General features: G+C 41.3%; 1 protein-coding gene across 3 annotated transcripts in view; it reads right to left on the bottom strand.

Annotated features, from left to right (window-relative positions):
• BRDT (bromodomain testis associated) overlaps positions 1-12701 on the bottom strand; it is a 53709-nt gene extending 41008 nt beyond the window's left edge. For 2 of the 3 annotated variants that reach the window (XM_065554244.1, XM_065554245.1), the window contains exons 1-4: positions 12460-12701; positions 6378-6620; positions 2309-2446; positions 1337-1466 (exon numbers count right to left, since the gene is read on the bottom strand). In XM_065554244.1, the coding sequence (XP_065410316.1) occupies positions 1337-1466; positions 2309-2446; positions 6378-6569 (460 nt within the window). In that variant the 5' untranslated portion in view covers positions 6570-6620; positions 12460-12701. The remainder of the gene's footprint in view (positions 1-1336; positions 1467-2308; positions 2447-6377; positions 6621-12459) is intronic. The other variant, XM_065554243.1, reaches the window with a different exon arrangement.
• Positions 12702-17190: the final 4489 nt, after the last annotated feature.

Here is a 17190-nt window from a genome sequence, read left to right as displayed (position 1 = left end):
AGTGAACGACCCGCCGCCGAAGTGCCAATGACGACCCGGTAGGGAACCGGTTATTAAGTGCCATCTGGTGAGTACAAGCTCGAGACCCCCGACCCTAACTGCCCCGCCCCGCTCCCTGTCCCTGACTGCCACGATCTCATCCACCACCACCCTGACAGACCCCCGGAACTCGCACGCCTACCCAATCCCCCTGTTGCCCGTCCTCTCACAGCCCCCCCAGAACCTCCGCCCCCTCCAACCGCTCCCTGCCCCTTATCCAACCCCTCCTCCCAGCCCCGGCCCAGCCCCCTTACTATGCTGCTCGGGGCAGCATGTATGGATGCCGCACGCCCTGCTGGAGCTCGCAGCCCCACCCCCTTACCATGCCACTCAAAGCGTCAGGAGCCGCCAAGCTGCCCAGGAGCGGTCCAGAGTGTTGGCGCTGGGCTCTGTGAAAGTGGGGAAGGTGGGGAAGAGGGCAGGGGAGCCTCCCCAGCTGGGAGCTCAGGCGAGCCGGATAGGACGGCCCCACGGGCCGGAGTTTGCACACCCCTTTAACAACCGATTCTAAACTGGCTTCTAAATTTAACAACCGGTTCATGCGAACCGGCTCCAGCTCACCACTGAAGAATACTAAACAATTTTATCAATGACAAACAGTAATTTAGTGACAGAGATAAGAATAGAAAACCAGATAGGTCTTGACCTGTACACCTCAGCCTTCCTTCAAGGTGTGAGAGCAAACACAGATTTGCATTTCCCACTTCCAATACTTAGTATACTTTTAAGTTAGGAAGTTAAAAGTAAAATATTAACTAGCTTAGTTTTTTTATTGCAAGTCAATTATGGAATATATGCACTGCACTACTTCTCCTTTCAGGAAGCATCTTTCATCAGATGGATAAACCATTTTTCCTATAAAACTATACTACTGTACTGGTTAACTGTCAATGCAGAGAATGAGCTAAACCTCAAACTCATGTCAAAGGTAGAATTTTTTTTTTTTAAGTTATTCAGCAAGAACTGGAGAGGGTATTTATTATTGGCATATTGAATCTGCTTAAAACCTTGAAGCAATGATGTTTTGCCTGTCTACTGAATTCCAGGAAAATCAAGTGACAGTTGTCATTTTGTGAAATACAGAGTCCTGACCCGAACTGTTCCACAGCAAAGTTTAGTAGCATAAGGTTTTAGTCCAAATAGTAAATTGCTTATAGTCGCCATAAAATTTTACCATTCTATAGACTTGTCAAGAATATCAGCTCTCCCACAATTTGATGTTTACAAAAAAGTTGTAATTAAAATGTGACCTGTTAGCAAGTTAATACATTAACACTATATGTAGTCTAGTATTTACCTTCTTGTTTCTTTCCTTTTCTTTTTCCTTTGTTGACAATCACTATTTTCTCTTCTGGAGGCATTTGTGCCATTTTCTGCATAAATACTTTTTCTAGCTCTTGTGCCATAAAAACAATGTCATCGCCTGGCTGCAAGATATACCGGTAATTATGTTTGTAAATCACAGAATATAGGCAATATACTTTAATAATACAAGAGTATTACATTCAGTAGTATTATAATATACCCATGTTCTGTAGCATCATGCGTTACAAGTTTACGGTCAATCTGAAATCAGACAATAGGGTCTCTAAATAAAGTCTGATTAGAGAACAACCTTAAAAGGGTTACATAACCCACCTCACCAGTTCCACAGATCATATTGAAAGACTAAATGCCCCTCCACCCCTTTATTATTTCCTTCTATATTTCCCCAGCCATCCCACTCCTACACTGAGACAAGTTTCAGGCTGTTCACTTGAGCATCCTTCAAATCCTGAGGATACAGCAATCAAGTATTAAAACAAAACTGCCTGAGTTTGCCACGCATAAGCAGCATTTAAAAAGTTGCTTCTTCCATTGGTCTGTCACACACTATTTTGTCAGTCATTATACATTTCAAAGCTCATCTATTCACTGAGTTTCCTGATAAACTTTTTAATTGTTAGACATGTTTGTTGTGCGATTACACGGGCTATGTTGTGTAGTGTTGTAGTGGGTTTGTTGGTAGTATCCTTGTGTGGGGACATTTATCCTTTTGATGAATTGTACAGATGGCTAGAAGTTGACTAGGTGCTTTTGGTAAGTTTGAATAAATATTAGCAGCCTATTTAAATAAATGTTTTCCATTAAAATTCAGAGACACATTAAGTTACTTGGCCATTACAAGTAACAAAATGCATCAATAGCGAACACTTTCAGAATTGGGTATATGGCCTACTGAACACTATACACATTTACTACATACCCCTCTTTTTAGCATTTTACATACCTTGTTATACACATAGCAGTTCGTGAACATAGTTTTAAAGTCTTCAATGCAGTCTGTAGCTTTTGTATAATAATTATGTTCCAAACGCTTTTTAATTGTGCTCAAGTCCATGGGTTTCTTAATGATATTATAATAATCCTGTAGTTTTGAAAAGATGGTTAAAAACCATACAATTTGTGAATTTAATTAAAGATTAATAAGAGTTACTAGGACATGAGTGCTCTTGTACATTTGAGGACAACCTGTTAACCTTTACAGGAGAATAAAACTACTATGTTGCTGAATTTGGAATAGGAACATTCCATTAAAAGAAAACTTTAAACCTCAAGGAAAGTTACCATTAAAAGCATTGTAAGTGCCACAACAGCAGAGGTATTATGGAACTTAATTTCTTTGTACTCCTCCCATTGCATGATAGATTTTTTTTTAAAGTATTCATTTCAATAGTATTAGGACGATGTGGATAAATGGCACTTCTGCTAGGAATAATAGTTCTCTTGTATAGCACTTTTCATCTGTTGGTCTCAAAGCAATTTACAAGTGAAAATAAGCATCCCCATTTCCCAGATGGAGAAATGGAAGCAAAGACAGGCAAAGAGACTTGCACAAAATTGCAGGCAGAGCTGGGAAGAGAGTCTAAGGGCAGGTCTTCACTACGGGGAGGGGGGGGTGTCGATTTAATATACGCATTTGCGTAGCTGAATTCGACCTATCGGAGCCGACTTACCCTGCTGTGAGGACGACGGCAAAATCGACCTCCGCATCTCCCCGTCGACAGCGCTTACTCCCACCTCCGCTGGCGGAGTAAGAGCGTCAATTCGGGGATCGATTGTCGCGTCCCGACGAGACGCGATAATTCGATCCCCGAGAGATCGATTTCTACCCGCCAATTCAGGCGGGTAGTGTAGACCTAGCCTAGGTCTCTTGATGTCTGCCCAGTACATTATCCATTGGGCCATGGTGCTTCCCTAAAAACAAAGGTGAATTCAAGTTCTAGCTGACTGACTCAAATTAAAATAAAAAATTAAAAAAAAAAAATAGAGTCCTAGTAGAATTGCTCACTTCCACCTCTGGGAATTAGCACACAGTTGTTAATCTCTAGGTTAGAAGAAATCAGAAACAGTTTTACACTCCCATTAACTGGGTTACATATGCTTCAAATAATTAAGTTAGTAATAACGACCTCTGAAGCACCTCTAACTAGAGCAATTTATCCACTGGAACAAAAGGCTAAATACATCATAATAATGTTTAAGTTCCTGTTCAACAACATGACCAGAAGAACATTTAAACTACACAGCTAAAAAACAGCTATTGTCAAAATACTGATCTCTTCTGCCACCTCCTGTCCCCTTTCGGTGTCAGAAGAGTAAAGTTAGATATTCGTTGTCCTTGTAATGAAGCCAGACAGAATTGTAGATTATGCAAAAGTTGAAGCTACACTATTTCCGAAAGTATGTGTTAAATTCTAAGTGGCTGCCTTAGAAATTTGAAGAGGCAGAACTGTCCTGAGGCTAACTACAATTGTTGCCACAACTTTGAATGGATGACCTACAATATTAACCTTAAGTGACAGTTTCTCCTAAGAACAAAATACAGACGACAGTCACTTTGACAGTGCTTTTGGACAAACTGACCAAATGAGTTTGTCAAGAGAAACAGATATGAATAAAGGGTTTTGTCTGCTGCTCCAAATAACACCAATTGTCTGGAGGGACTGATTTATAAGAAAATGTTAAAAGAACTAAGTATTTATACCATAGCTTGGTTAAGTAACAACTATGTAATGGAAACAATTTATAAATGGCTGGTACATGTGAGCACTAATGAAAGGCAAGTTTAAGGGTAATCTAAGGGGATAACCAGGAGAAACTTGACTGAGTTGAGGAAATTATAAACCTAAAAGCAACATCTTTCAGCACATTAAAAGTCTAAGGGCAGTTGTAGTGGAAGCCCCATTCCTTGGGAAGACTAGAATAATATATACCTCTTCACGCCCCCCAAAAATCAGAAAGAATACAGCAGCATCCTGAGGGAGTTCAGAGATTGGTAACAATAATGGTTCAAGGCATAAAACCTCATATTGAGGGAGACTGGGATTGCATAACCTCAAATGCAAAAATAAGAGTACACAATATAATGAATGTTATTGAGAAAATAGAATGAACAGAAGTTTGATTTGTCTCATAATACAAGAAGGAACAGTCAGTGACCCCAAATTGTGCAGAGAGTTTCGAACTGATGAAAGGAAGCACTTTCCCCCACATAATACACAGTTTGCTTGTGGAACTCATTGCCACAGGATCTCATTAAGATGAGAGTTCTATCCCAAGTTAATTGTAAAAAACCAACAAACAAACGAGGGTTTGGGCAGGGATAAGAGCACTCATACTTCAGTGCACAAGCCAAAAACTATTCAGGGTTAGGAGAAAGCTTTATTTGGGGACAAGTAATCCCATAATCACTTTGGGGTCTGTTACACCTTTCTTTGGCATTGTTCAGAAACAGATCCTTAGTGACACACTACTGGTCCACTGGTCTGATTCAGTATGGCAATTGCTATGTTTCTAAGCCTTCTTTGGTAGGGTAATAGAAAGATGTTAGGTCATCTAGTTAATTTCCATTCTTTTAAATTTTATAATGTGCTATTTCAGAAAATAAGTATTCATTGGTCCAGACAGAGATTGATGCTATAATCCAGTATTTAGGGCACTCACCTAGGATGTGGGACACTCGGGTTCATGTCCCTGCTCTAAATCAAGTAGAGTGGGGATTCAAATCTGGGTCTCCCACATCCCAGGTGAGCAGCCTAACCCCTGGGCTCTGACTGGATATACACATTTTTGAGAGGAAGTCTATAGTACAAGCAAGAACCAAGCCATTGAAAACAACCCTCATATCTCAAGGACTTCCAAACTGAGAAATGTGGCTAGCCTTCTTTTAGGAGGTATGCATACATTTGTAGGTGATTTTAAGAATGGAATATTGCCTTTTTAAGTTTCTTGAAGGTTATCTAACGGGGTCTGCTATTAAAATGTTGCACTACATAGAAAATGAAAGTTGAAAATCAGAAGTTCGGTCTTTCACTTAAAAGTCAAGACGATTTTGGATTACCACAATGAGCTATGCTGGTCAACTGATGTGTAATTCTGTATTTGAAATGGAGATTTTGACAGGACAGATATAGGGAGAAACCAGACTATCCTAGCGAGAAAATGACCACACATTCTTAATTCTTTCATCACTCAAACAAGTTAAAGTCTCAGGTTGCCCCTACATCAAGGCCCCAAAAGAGTGAGTGAAAGCCATACAGCAGGCATATGGTGTTGAGGAAGTCTCACAAGGTTTATTTTTTTAAAACCCTTAGTATTTGTATTCATCTTCTCTGCACTGTAGGAAAAAAAAAAGTGATACACTGTCAGCATAACAGAGAAAGAAGCTTCGGAGCATCATCGGTCAGTTTCACCACCTTCCAGTCAGCAAGACATGATGATTACTGAAAAAAAGTAATCCATTAATTTCCTGGTGTAAAGTGTTAATTGCTTGGACATTTCACAAACAAGACCAAATGTCAATCAAACTGAAACATTCTCTAAAACATAATGCATCTTCAATAGTCAATATTTTCTAATAAATCTTACATGCATAAAAGTAAATATAGCATATTAAAGTGTTCCAAAGGTGCCGTATTTTCAGATTATGAAGCATTAAGAAGTGTCAACCTCTTAGGGGTGCGTCAGAGGTGTTGACAGTATTCTCAGAACCCTGAGCTAAAGTTTGAATGGACACAATGCTCTATAAACAGTTTAAAAGATGTCAGGAAACTATTGACTATTTTAAGAGCAGGTGTCTTTAGAAGGGTACCCCACTCCCACCCCCAGCTTTGGTGGCTGAAATACTTCTGGCATAATGTGGACAGTCCTGGGGGCCTAAACTGGAGCACTGCCCAGAATCTCTGTAGAGTAGCAGATTTTGTTTTTTAAAGCCAACATTTCAGTTCACCTTTAAGATTTCACTTGCTTATTCTTCAACATATAAGGCTTAATACAATACTCAAATGGAGTCTTACAGGAAGGTTTAGTGCTGCAGCATCTACAGGCTGGTGAAATGGCCAGGAAAAGTTGTGTCTCCACATAGCTTTCATGACCACCCTCTGTAAATACTGAAGTTGATTTGTTAAACAGCCAGGTTTTTTAGGATTGATATATTCTGGCGGTGGAGGATTAACAATAGTTGGATACTGTTGATTTGGAACAGACATCTTTAGCGAGTTTCTATAGCCACATGTTCCAGGGTCTGTTGTAGCATCAATCTGTGAAGAAACAAATAAGTTTTAATATAAATTAGTGTAAATATTGTGGGACAAACCAAGTCAGGAAAAGTATAAACTTTCAGTACATAAGGTGAAAGACTGCTACATACAATACTAAACACATTAGTTTTTAGCTCCTTTAATGAAACAGTTCATTGGATGCATCTCTAACAGTGATAAGGCATACTTGAGATCACAGAAATGACATTTTATAATGTTACTGTCCAAAATAGAAAACCATTAGAAACCACTTTTTTAGTTTAGAAGTGCTGTTATACCCGAAGAGTGTTTACAAAGCCATCAGAAACCCATGAACAGATAGGATACTGGAAAAGCCTGGAATTACAGGTCTGGATAACTCAAACATCTAGTTAGTTTTCTGCTTATACTCATTCATAGGCCCAACTTCTGTTGGTGAGGGAGACAAGCTTTTGAGCTGAAGACCTGAAGAAGAGCTCTCTGTAAGCTCAAAAGTTTGTCTCTCTCACCAACAGAAGTTGGGCCAATAAAAGATATTACCTTACCCACCTTGTCTTTAATATCCTGGGACCAACATGGCTACACCACCACACACACTCATTCAAAAAGAGTTGCAGGAAAGTTTTCCTAGATTTGAAGCTCAGGTTAGAAATCTCAGCTGTTGTATAATACAGATTTTTGCTGTAGACAGGTCAAGATTTTCATGAATTCTGTTTGATTTTTCAAATTACACTTACAGGACAGTAATGTGCAGCTTTATTCTAAGTCAGACCAGCGTGTTGGTCTGACCTAGAATATAAGAATAGGTCTAATAACTGTCTCACACATCTCTGCCAAACCACTTCAGTTATGACATGCAACCACCATATAAAATTGCATATTCAAATAAAACTCTACTTTGATTACCTGTTTTTCAGGTTTGGCCATATGCACAAGAATATCATTTGTATCTTTATACCATCCTTGTTATGTACAAACAAGACCACAACAGCTTTATGGAATGCTACCCTGACACCATCTTAATGCATTTGAAATCAGTTAAGGGGACATTACTAGACATTGCTTGCAATCATTTTACTTTTGCCAGTAGATAGTGCTGTTGTGCTAAACTTAAATCAGTCTTTAGCATGTTAGAATGCAAATATGTATTCACTTAAGAGTAGGAATAAAAGGTTCTTTAAAAATAGTGTTGTGGAGTATAAGTTACTACAAGACTAATCATACAGGTTAGAGCTGAGAGAATACCTGAAACAAGAATTTTAAACCTTTTTCTACTTAAGGTGTTTATTTCTGAATGTTACCAGATAATTGTTAGAAAATGAAACCAGAGCATACATTTTATTACTGATTTTACCCAAGAGGAAGCTAAATTTTAAGTTACAATACAAGTAAATTCAAGAACTATAGGCTGTCATTTTCTGCTGACCTTACTAAAGCAAATATTATTCAGTTAAAAATAATCCTATCCAATTTCTGTTTGCAAACCAAAAGACAAATAAAAAACCACACACCTCTTTGATCAAGATATACAGTGAGATGAGAAATTTTCAAGCAGAAACTATTGTTAGCTTTGAGTTGATTAAAATAAGTCTAATACCTTAAACTCATTCTTACTGAAAGGAGAGCATCTTGTCAGACATGAAATATTACATCTGACATTTTGATCTGTTTTCTCTTATTTTTGCATTTAAAAAGAAGCCTTATCGCTAGCTGTGCTTGTAGATACAGAATTGTTCTGATTTCTCTGCCATCTCTGTTTACTTACAGAAAATAGAATTTTCCAATGGATAATATTGTCATTAACGTAAAACAGTTTCTTCAGCTAATTTAATTTCTTGCAACCGATAAATTAGCCTAGCAGTGTTCACATCAGCCAATTGTACCCAGTCAGAGATTGTATCAATAGCCAAAGCTTGCTATTAACTTTCAAGCTTGTTCATTTAAGGAGCTGGAATGTCAAACTATACTGTATCTCAAGGTACTTTTTGGTCAAGCATTTTAATAAATAAGCTGATAAAAATCTTTAATGTTGGTCATTAAGCAAAGACAAGCTAAGCTGTAGAGTTTATAAAAACAGATCCAATAATGATAATTGAAAGATGCATGTAAAAATATTTGTTGTATTTATTTTTCTAAGCAATGCTTTCACTTTAGGACAGACCTACCATTCTGTATAATTTTAAAAGGGAAAATTTATATTTTATGCCTAGTGTAAGACAAACCCTGTGGATGGGATTATGCAGATATTTTAATAGTTGCATAATTCCCTGTAAATTGTAGAATAATTATGTTCCATTGTCAAAGTTTTCTAGAGAAACTAAAGTCTGATTCTTCTTTTTTTTTTGTAAAGCAAATCCTGAAAGCCAGTGGGAAGTTGGGCAACTAGTTTCCTTACACGTTTTTGAACATCCCATCTTAAAAAATGAACTGATTCAGGCCGTCTGCAGACAGCCTGAGAGAGTAGCTCTAAGTAAGGGGTGAACGGCCTCATGCATCTCAATCCTATGTAAACTCTGGAGATTGACAGATGTGTTGACCCTATCACAGCTGATTATTGTAGCAGACATTTATTTAGAGCTATTGGACATTGGGTAGGGTGTAGCAGAGTACTCAATCGCTGCCAGTGTTGCAGGGCAGGGTAGCAAAGGCATTCAGAGTTTCAAACCACAGCCACCCCATGGAAAAGCTTGGGAGGCCATGAGAAATTAATCCTCAGCTCCTATGTGCCCCTCAAAAGGAAACAGACCACAAGCCTCTTTCCTGTGTGCTAGAGCCCCAGTTGTGCCCCACACATCAGTGAAAGCCTCTACCTTTCCCCTGACCTGATACATCCATCAATAGTTATTAACCAGGATAGGCAGGGATGCTGTCCCTAGCCTTGGTTTGCCAGAAGCTGGGAATGAGCGACAGAGAATGGATCACTTGATGATTACCTGTCCATTCCCTCTGGGGCACCTGGCATTAGCCGCTGTTGGAAGACAGGATACTGGGCTAGGTGAACTTTTGGTCTGACCCAGTATGGCCGTTCTTATGATTTCTACAACACCTTGGTGTTTGACATTAAGGCTGCATTCTCCACACGAAAGAGAATAAGGGGCAGCATAAAAAATAAATTGGGTTTAACATTGTTGTCCCTCAGCCAGGAGTGGTTGATATCAGGGCCTTGCAACAGGTCAGAATCTTTTATTGGAAAAAGTGAGGAATCCTTGTGGCACCTTGGAGACTAACATTTATTTGAGCATAAGCTTTCATAGGCTAAAACCTACTTCATCTGATGAAGATAAATTAGTTAGTCTCTAAGATGCCACAAGGACTCCTTGTTGTTTTTGCTGATACAGACTAACACAGCTACCACTCTGAACCCTGTTTTATTGGAAAGGAATTCATGTCATGAGTCAGGCCAGCTGTAATTCATTTGTTTGTTTTTTACTCCATGTATATGACCCACACTATTCTCAATCCAAGCTAGGTCTAACTGTCCACAGGGAACTTCAGAAACCCCAGCTCAGCTGCCAGGAGCAGCTGTCTTAGTCATTGTCCATCCAGGTCTCCAACACCCTCCTGCTTTGGAATCTTTTCATTCTGACTGCTCTATCACACTTCAGTCAGAAGACAAAAGAGTAGCAATAGCGTCAACACACAGCCTTCTCCTGCACTATTACTGCCCTGCCAATTCACTGTGGTATCACTAAGGATTATTTATTATTTTCCTACTTAATTCACTAAAAACTTCAAATTAGTTTACCTGAACTTGCTGCAGAAGTTCTGTACCTCAGAAGCCAAACTTGGAAAAAAAAAAAAAAAAAAAAGCTATCCAAGGTCCTGGGAATTTACTCAGCACTCCACATAAGAAGAGAAGATGGTGGCTGGTTGCAATATGCACAGCACAAAAGGACCAGACAGCTCAACACATACAGTTTTTATGTTGTGCTACTAAAGAGGCAGCGGACAGGAAGGACAGAGCACGTTTCATGAGTCTTGGTTGCTTGCTACATAAGCAGCGTCTAGTGCACGATAGACAACGTGCTGCCTTGAGTATAAAAGTTTTTACCACTGAATTCTAGTATAGTCTAGTGCCAACCATAGTTTATAGGTACTCAAGATAAATTATTAGCCGCTGCACAATTTAAATTGAATTTCTGACTACAATTTGCAGGAATAAGTGTTCATTGGGATAGTTCCATTAATACCTAGCTGTTACATGGCATTTCATCAGAAGATCTTGAAGAGCTCAAAAGAAAGGAAGTATCCTAACCCCCATTTGACAGATGGGTAAACTGACAGAGAAAGTGATTTAGCCAAGGTCACCCAGCAGGCCCATCACAGAGCTTGGAATAAAACACAGGGTTTTGAATCCCAGCCCAGTGTTCTGTCCACTAGGCTTCAGCCAAGTGCCATTTCTTAGCTATCTTTTTGCTGGGAGGCAGTTTTAAGCTGTGTATTGTTTTTCAGCCACAGGTATAAAAGCCATCTTTTAAAAATGGTATTGTAAATTCCTTTCCCTTTAATTTTTAAAATAATTAAAGTATCAAAGATTTAAAATTGGTTACTAGGTTTAAGATTGGACATTAAAAGGTAAAGACAAAGGTAAAAGAGAAAAGGTTGTAATTGGGCAAGAATTAAAAGAGTGCATAGGAAATGTCATAGAATTTAATTTGAAGCACTTTTAGTAGTTAGGGTGAGAAAATGCTGAAAAAATTAAGTAGCAGTGTCAAAGTAACCAAGTGATCAGGCAGAGCAGCTTTTAGGCATACAATAGTTATAACACACTAGGTCCCAGGTGCCATATTAATTAAGGGAATGGCAGCTAATGCCCATCATTTTGGAAAGTGCTGTGGGATCCTTAACTTCCATATCTACACAGCCAGTAGAAACAGTCAGAAGAGACAACTTTAATCTTGCACCTGAAGGACAAAGTTGTTTTTATTTTTTAAACCAGCACTTTCCCTACTTTAAAATAAGATCCTTTGTATGTACATGAAAGCAAGGATTTGAGCAATTTCTATCCAAATAAGTTATTTGAGGTCCTCCCCCATAACTGTAGAGTTACAGTGTTGCCAGCCCCCAAGCAGTCAAAAGGTCAGGGGGCTAACCTTCAGAAGTTATGAGCTTTTAGGAAATAAAACAAAAAAAACCTTACTAAGTAAGGACTGAGCTACTCACATAATCCCATCACTCCAAGAGTTAGTGCTTTGAGGAAAATACTATCAAGAGTCAGAATCAAGTCATAAGATTTGGAACAACCTCATGAGACTTTAGTTCACATGCTAGATTACAGGTAATATTAGAAAGTGTATGGGAAAGCTGAAAGGTTCCCTTTGTAAAGTGAACAGGATTTTTAGGACATACTTAGGTTCTATACCCCCTTCCTGGAAACACATGCCGTTACTCAAGATCAGCCACTCACACATTAACACACCATGTTTGAATACAGAGATATGCTATCTGCCAAGATTTCTGTATGCACTAAAAGCATTAGTCCCTCCAAATAACAAAAAGCAGTTATATACTTGATGTTCATTGTTGTTTTTAATAAAATGTTTACCCAAGTGGGGGGGAGGGGGAGGAAACCAAACACAACTAGTCTAGGCCATATAAGACTCATCAGAGCCTCCCCCTCCCCACCCCCATTTCAATCTCCATGAGCTATTCAGATTCCTTTTTCAAAAGGGCTGTTATATTATTCCCCCAAAGCCATGAATTTATTGAACACCAGCCAACAAGGCTAGCCATATAAATATTAGCTCTAAAATGGCACCAATGTACAGCTGCTGTCAGAGACAAGCCAGACCCAATAGCATCACCACTCACCAGCTAAAAGCCTGAGTGCAACCCTTAGTTAAACCAGACAACTATTTACCTTAACCCCAGGGAAGTAGCCTCAACTCAGCATCTCCCTGCCTACAGAGGAGGAACAGAACCTCAGAGCAAGGAGGGGGAAGGCTTATTTAATTCTTCCCACAGCTGCTTTATCTCTGTGATACAATCACACAGACAAAGTATAGGAATAGGTCCCCAGCCTAAGCTAGAGTAGAGTCTTCATCTCTGTTCCAACAGTGTTCTTGATCAGGGATTTATCATTATAAAATGGAAGCAGCTGGCAGGAGTCAATAGTGACCACCTGGTTATTTATACTTAGGCCCACCCATTTATTGGCTGGTCAGCAAACCAGCTGGAAAAAGTAAAATCTGGAGCCAGACAATTTTTGTTCCCCACTACTCCAAACTCTAATGTCTAAGTAAAGAGCAAGTGTAGATGCTCTTTTTCCATTGATTAAACCTGAACCATGATGCATCCTGGTACAACCTGGATTCAGCACCTGGATCCTGCTGATCCAGTCAGTTTTTGGCCCCAATCCTTCAAAATCTACTGCCTGAATAAAAAACAAGTTTAACTACCCCTGCTGTACCTTAAAAATCTGGACCCTAATGCACCCCAGGACAACAATACTATAAAAACTCAGATATAGTATCTGGATCCTGCCAAAATTTGGCCACAGATCCAGAAATTGTAACGTCAAACTAAAGAACAACTGTTGCTTCTAATGCTGGACCTAAAAAAATCTGGCCCCAACACACTGTGGTACAAGAAAGCTACAAAAACTCAAATTTGTCTTCTGTATCCATCTGTATTCAACTGAGGTTTGGGGTCAAAAAGTGCCTAGATCCAGCAGAACAAAGTATTGGATCTGTGTTCTTACAGCACTGCTGCACTGGGCTGTGTCAGCGTCTGGGTGTTACTTAGGCTGTAAGGGCAGCTGGACTTTTTCTCCATTTTGATGGTACAACTATGGGGCTTGAATTTAAAAAGGTACAGGGTCCAGCAATATCCAGATAGATCCAGCTTTTACTCTGATCCTAACCAGCTCACTCTTTTCAAAGCAGGTAGGTGGACACGCAAGAAGAAAGGGCTAAGAGCTGCTACCCCTGCGATGATCTTAGTGGAATGGGGCTGAAGGAAGAGGGGAGAATCCTTTAGAGGCAGCAGGAGGGGATGGCACAAGGAGAGTCCTTCATTGGAGTGTCAGAGATTCCCACTTCTGAAGAAGAGGAGGAGGAGGAAGACTGTCTCAGTGAGAAGGGTGGCAATCCTCCCAGTGGCTAGGGCACCAGACTATGACTTGGGAGACCCAGATTCAATTTCCTGCTCCACCACAGACTTCCTGTGTGATCTTGGGCAAGTCACTTAGCTTCTGTTCTTCAGCTCTAATGGGGATAATTACACTTCCCTACCTCATAGTGGTGTTGTGAGGATAAATCCATCACAGATTTGAAGTCCTTTGAAATCTACTGATGAAAAGTGCTATATAAGGGATAGGTATTATTATAAACCCTTATACATGGCAAGGTGCAGTGGAACTGTGGGTCTGAGAGATTTTTGTCATTGGAATAAGAGAGAAATGCTTCCTGATAGTGGAGAGGAAGGTTCCCTCATTGACAGAGACATGGATGGGAATCTTTTGACATTGGAGTAGGAAAGAGAAACTTTCTCAATGGTTACACCAGAGACAAGTTGCCCTCAATGAACAGGATCCTTTCTTACTTTCTCACTAAGCTTTCTCCCTCAAGTTTTCCATTTTGCAATTGCTTGTTTGTCTTTGTCTTTAGTCAGCCAAGTTTGCCAGGCCATTCTGTGACTATGGAAACACTGTGCTTGAAAAATCATATAGTTTTATTTACAATCACTTGGAAAACTGTACTTTGAAATTATAATTCCTTTGATGTACTGTTGATGTTAAAAAGGATTAAATAGGATGATATTACAATAATACTTGGTTTCAGTTAAACGTGATGAGAACAGTGTGTTGCCAGCACAGAGTGCCCGAGGCAAAGCAACAGCGGGTCCGTTGCCCGGTGTGCTTCGCGCCAATAAACACACCAGGGGGAGAAGCAAACAAAGTTTATTTGGGATCCCAAAGCGGTGCAAGGAGACTGGCAAGTCTCAAATCAAGCACATTAACAGGAACAGTTTTTCTTCTTTTATACACTTTGCAGTTAAGCCTCACCCCCCCCCTTTCCCCTCTAGCCCTCCCTTTCTCCCCCCCATTCCTCCCTCTACCCCTCCCGCCCCTGGTAATAGTTAAGTCATTCTTGGCAGCTATAAGCCTAGCTTGTTAGTAACTTCTTTAAACCGTTATCTTGTCCTTTTTCCCTTCAGCCAGAAACATGCAGGCCTCATTATTACTGCTTGAGCAGGGGGTTGCACACAGATAACTGGTTGCTTACATATTCCAATTGCACCTGGCTTTTTTGAGGTTGATTAGAGTTTAAACATGGAAGGACAGAGTTTGGTTCACTTAGGCCTAGTGCAGGAAGGCTTCATTGACACTTAGTGGCCTTCCACCCTCCCGAGTTACCTAGGGTGAGGCCTAGTGACGTCAACAACTCCCTCCTTTGAGAATACTCAACAAGCTTTTGGCTGAGTTTTCTCATATTCTGTGGACAAGATATGATTAAGTGCTATGAAGCTGGGCTTTTCAATGAGAGGGTATGCCGGGATTTTTTTGAGGAACGGGGGGGCACAAAGCTTACGGAGGAGCATTTTAAAACAAGCAATCAGCAGGAGGGTGACCAGGCACAGTACCACACCGGTGAGGAGGAGACGCACAAGGCCACCCCCCAGTGCTCCTAGGTTGGGCAACCAACTTCAAAGGGAATTGAAAACCGTGGGTTTCCTTTCCTGGGCCTTCCACTGCTTGAAAGCCTGTTTGGCCGACAGGACGTGCTTGTTAATGTCCTGTGAGTTTTCCGGGACATAAGTACAACATTCATTCCCAATAAGGGCACACACCCCGCCCTCGGAGGCTAAAACATAATATAAGGCCTGTCTGTTTTGCAGGGACAGCAACCGGAGCTGGTATAGCTCTGAGTTAAGGCTCTTTTCTATGGCCAAGGTTTCATTGGCGAATGTGGTGAGAAACACAGAGAGCCTATGATAAAATTGGGTTAGCCGTTCCACCCCATAGGCTGGGAGGAGGATTATACCCAACCTGTCTCCTTCCTTAATGGGCTCTGAGGTGGCATACAAAGATTTACGCTGCCTGGGGCGGCCAGGGGTTGTCCCTTAATGCATACTGGGATTCAATGGTACAGTTTTGTCACAAGGGGGTACCCGAGGTATTTCTTCCCCTACTGAACCATCCCCAACAGATATCTGACCAATTTTGGGGAACTACCCTTTAGGGTAACCCTGCTGCGTGGTGCGGGACTTGGGAGGTGGCATACTTAGCAGTTAGAGAGGTTAAATTCTTGGGCAAAGCAAACCTTCAAGGACTCATATGTGTTTGTTTCCAAGTTAGTAGGGATCCCTTTCCATCCCACATGTGCCTGGGGGAAACGGGAGGTAACGAAAGGAGTGTCCCTATGGCAAAGAGTACCACTGTGGCAGACCCTGGACCTGAACTCATGCTGGGCAGGTGACCCTAGGGCCTAACAATTACAATTCCCCAAATACCCACAAAATATCAATTACCAATAGTAGGCAGATTAAAAACAAAAGGACCAGGCCACCAGGTTAGGCCGGCCCTGTAAGAGTAAACACAACCAACGCTTAGAGTTTTCACGGGGAGTGCGCTGCGACTGTCCAAAGAGACCACAGGGCATTCCCAGCAGGCCTTATTGTTTTTTTGAATAACAGTTTAAGTCCCAGGTCATGGCTGGTAGTCCTTTTCCGTAGGCTGGACGGTCCACCGTTCAGGAGCGGGCACTGCCTTCAGACAGGAGTGATGAATCCAGTTCTTATGTCCCTTGACCTTTGCTGCTGTGTGGGAGACCAGCAGGACGGTGTGGGGTCCCTTCCACTTCTTTTGGGGAGGCTTGTCCTTCCAGGTCCAAACGAGAACGGAATCGCCTGGCTGCAAGGAATGGACAGGGGCATCCAGCGGGAGAGGCTGCAAATCTCTGCTATACCTGTGGAGAGAACAGAGAACAGCAGACAGAGAGCACATGTACTGAGATAAAAAGCCACACCCCATTTCCCACTCCCCTGCCAGAACCGGTGTACCGTTCATAGGCCATGCCCTTCCAAACATAATCTCGAAGGGACTGAGCCCTAACCTGCCCTTTGGGAGAGCGCGAATGCGGAGCAAAACAAGGGGTAAGGCATCAGGCCACTTAAGGGAAGCCTCTTTGCAGACCTTTGAGAGGTGCCGCTTAAGTGTCTGATTTGTGCGTTCCACTACTCCACTGGCCTGCGGTCGCCATGGAGTGTGGAGCTTCCAGGGGATTTGCAGGGCATCCGATATCTTCTGAACAACTTGGGATGTGAAGTGTGTTCCGTTGTCAGATTCCATTCACTGGGGGAGGCCGAAGCGGGGAATGAACTCCTTGACAAATTTCAGAGCCACCGTTTTGGCAGTGTTGTTATGGCATGGGAAGGCTTCAGGCCATCCGCTGAATCGATCCACCAAGATGAAAAGGTATTTGAATCCTTGGGTCCGGGGGAACTCAGTAAAGTCTATTTGCCAAACCAGCCCTGGGCCTGGGGTAGGTTCCAGAGTGGCTGGTGGCACTGACACTCCAGCTCGAGGGTTGTTCTTTTGGCAGACTAGACATTCAGCCTGTACCTGGGAGGCCAGGGGTGTAAGAGCCTC

Source organism: Chrysemys picta, chromosome 8 (assembly GCF_011386835.1).
Source record: "Chrysemys picta bellii isolate R12L10 chromosome 8, ASM1138683v2, whole genome shotgun sequence".
Classification (NCBI taxonomy): Eukaryota; Metazoa; Chordata; order Testudines; family Emydidae; genus Chrysemys; species Chrysemys picta.
The sequence above is the reverse complement of the archived record's forward strand: the minus strand, read 5'-3'. Positions and strand labels throughout refer to the sequence as shown.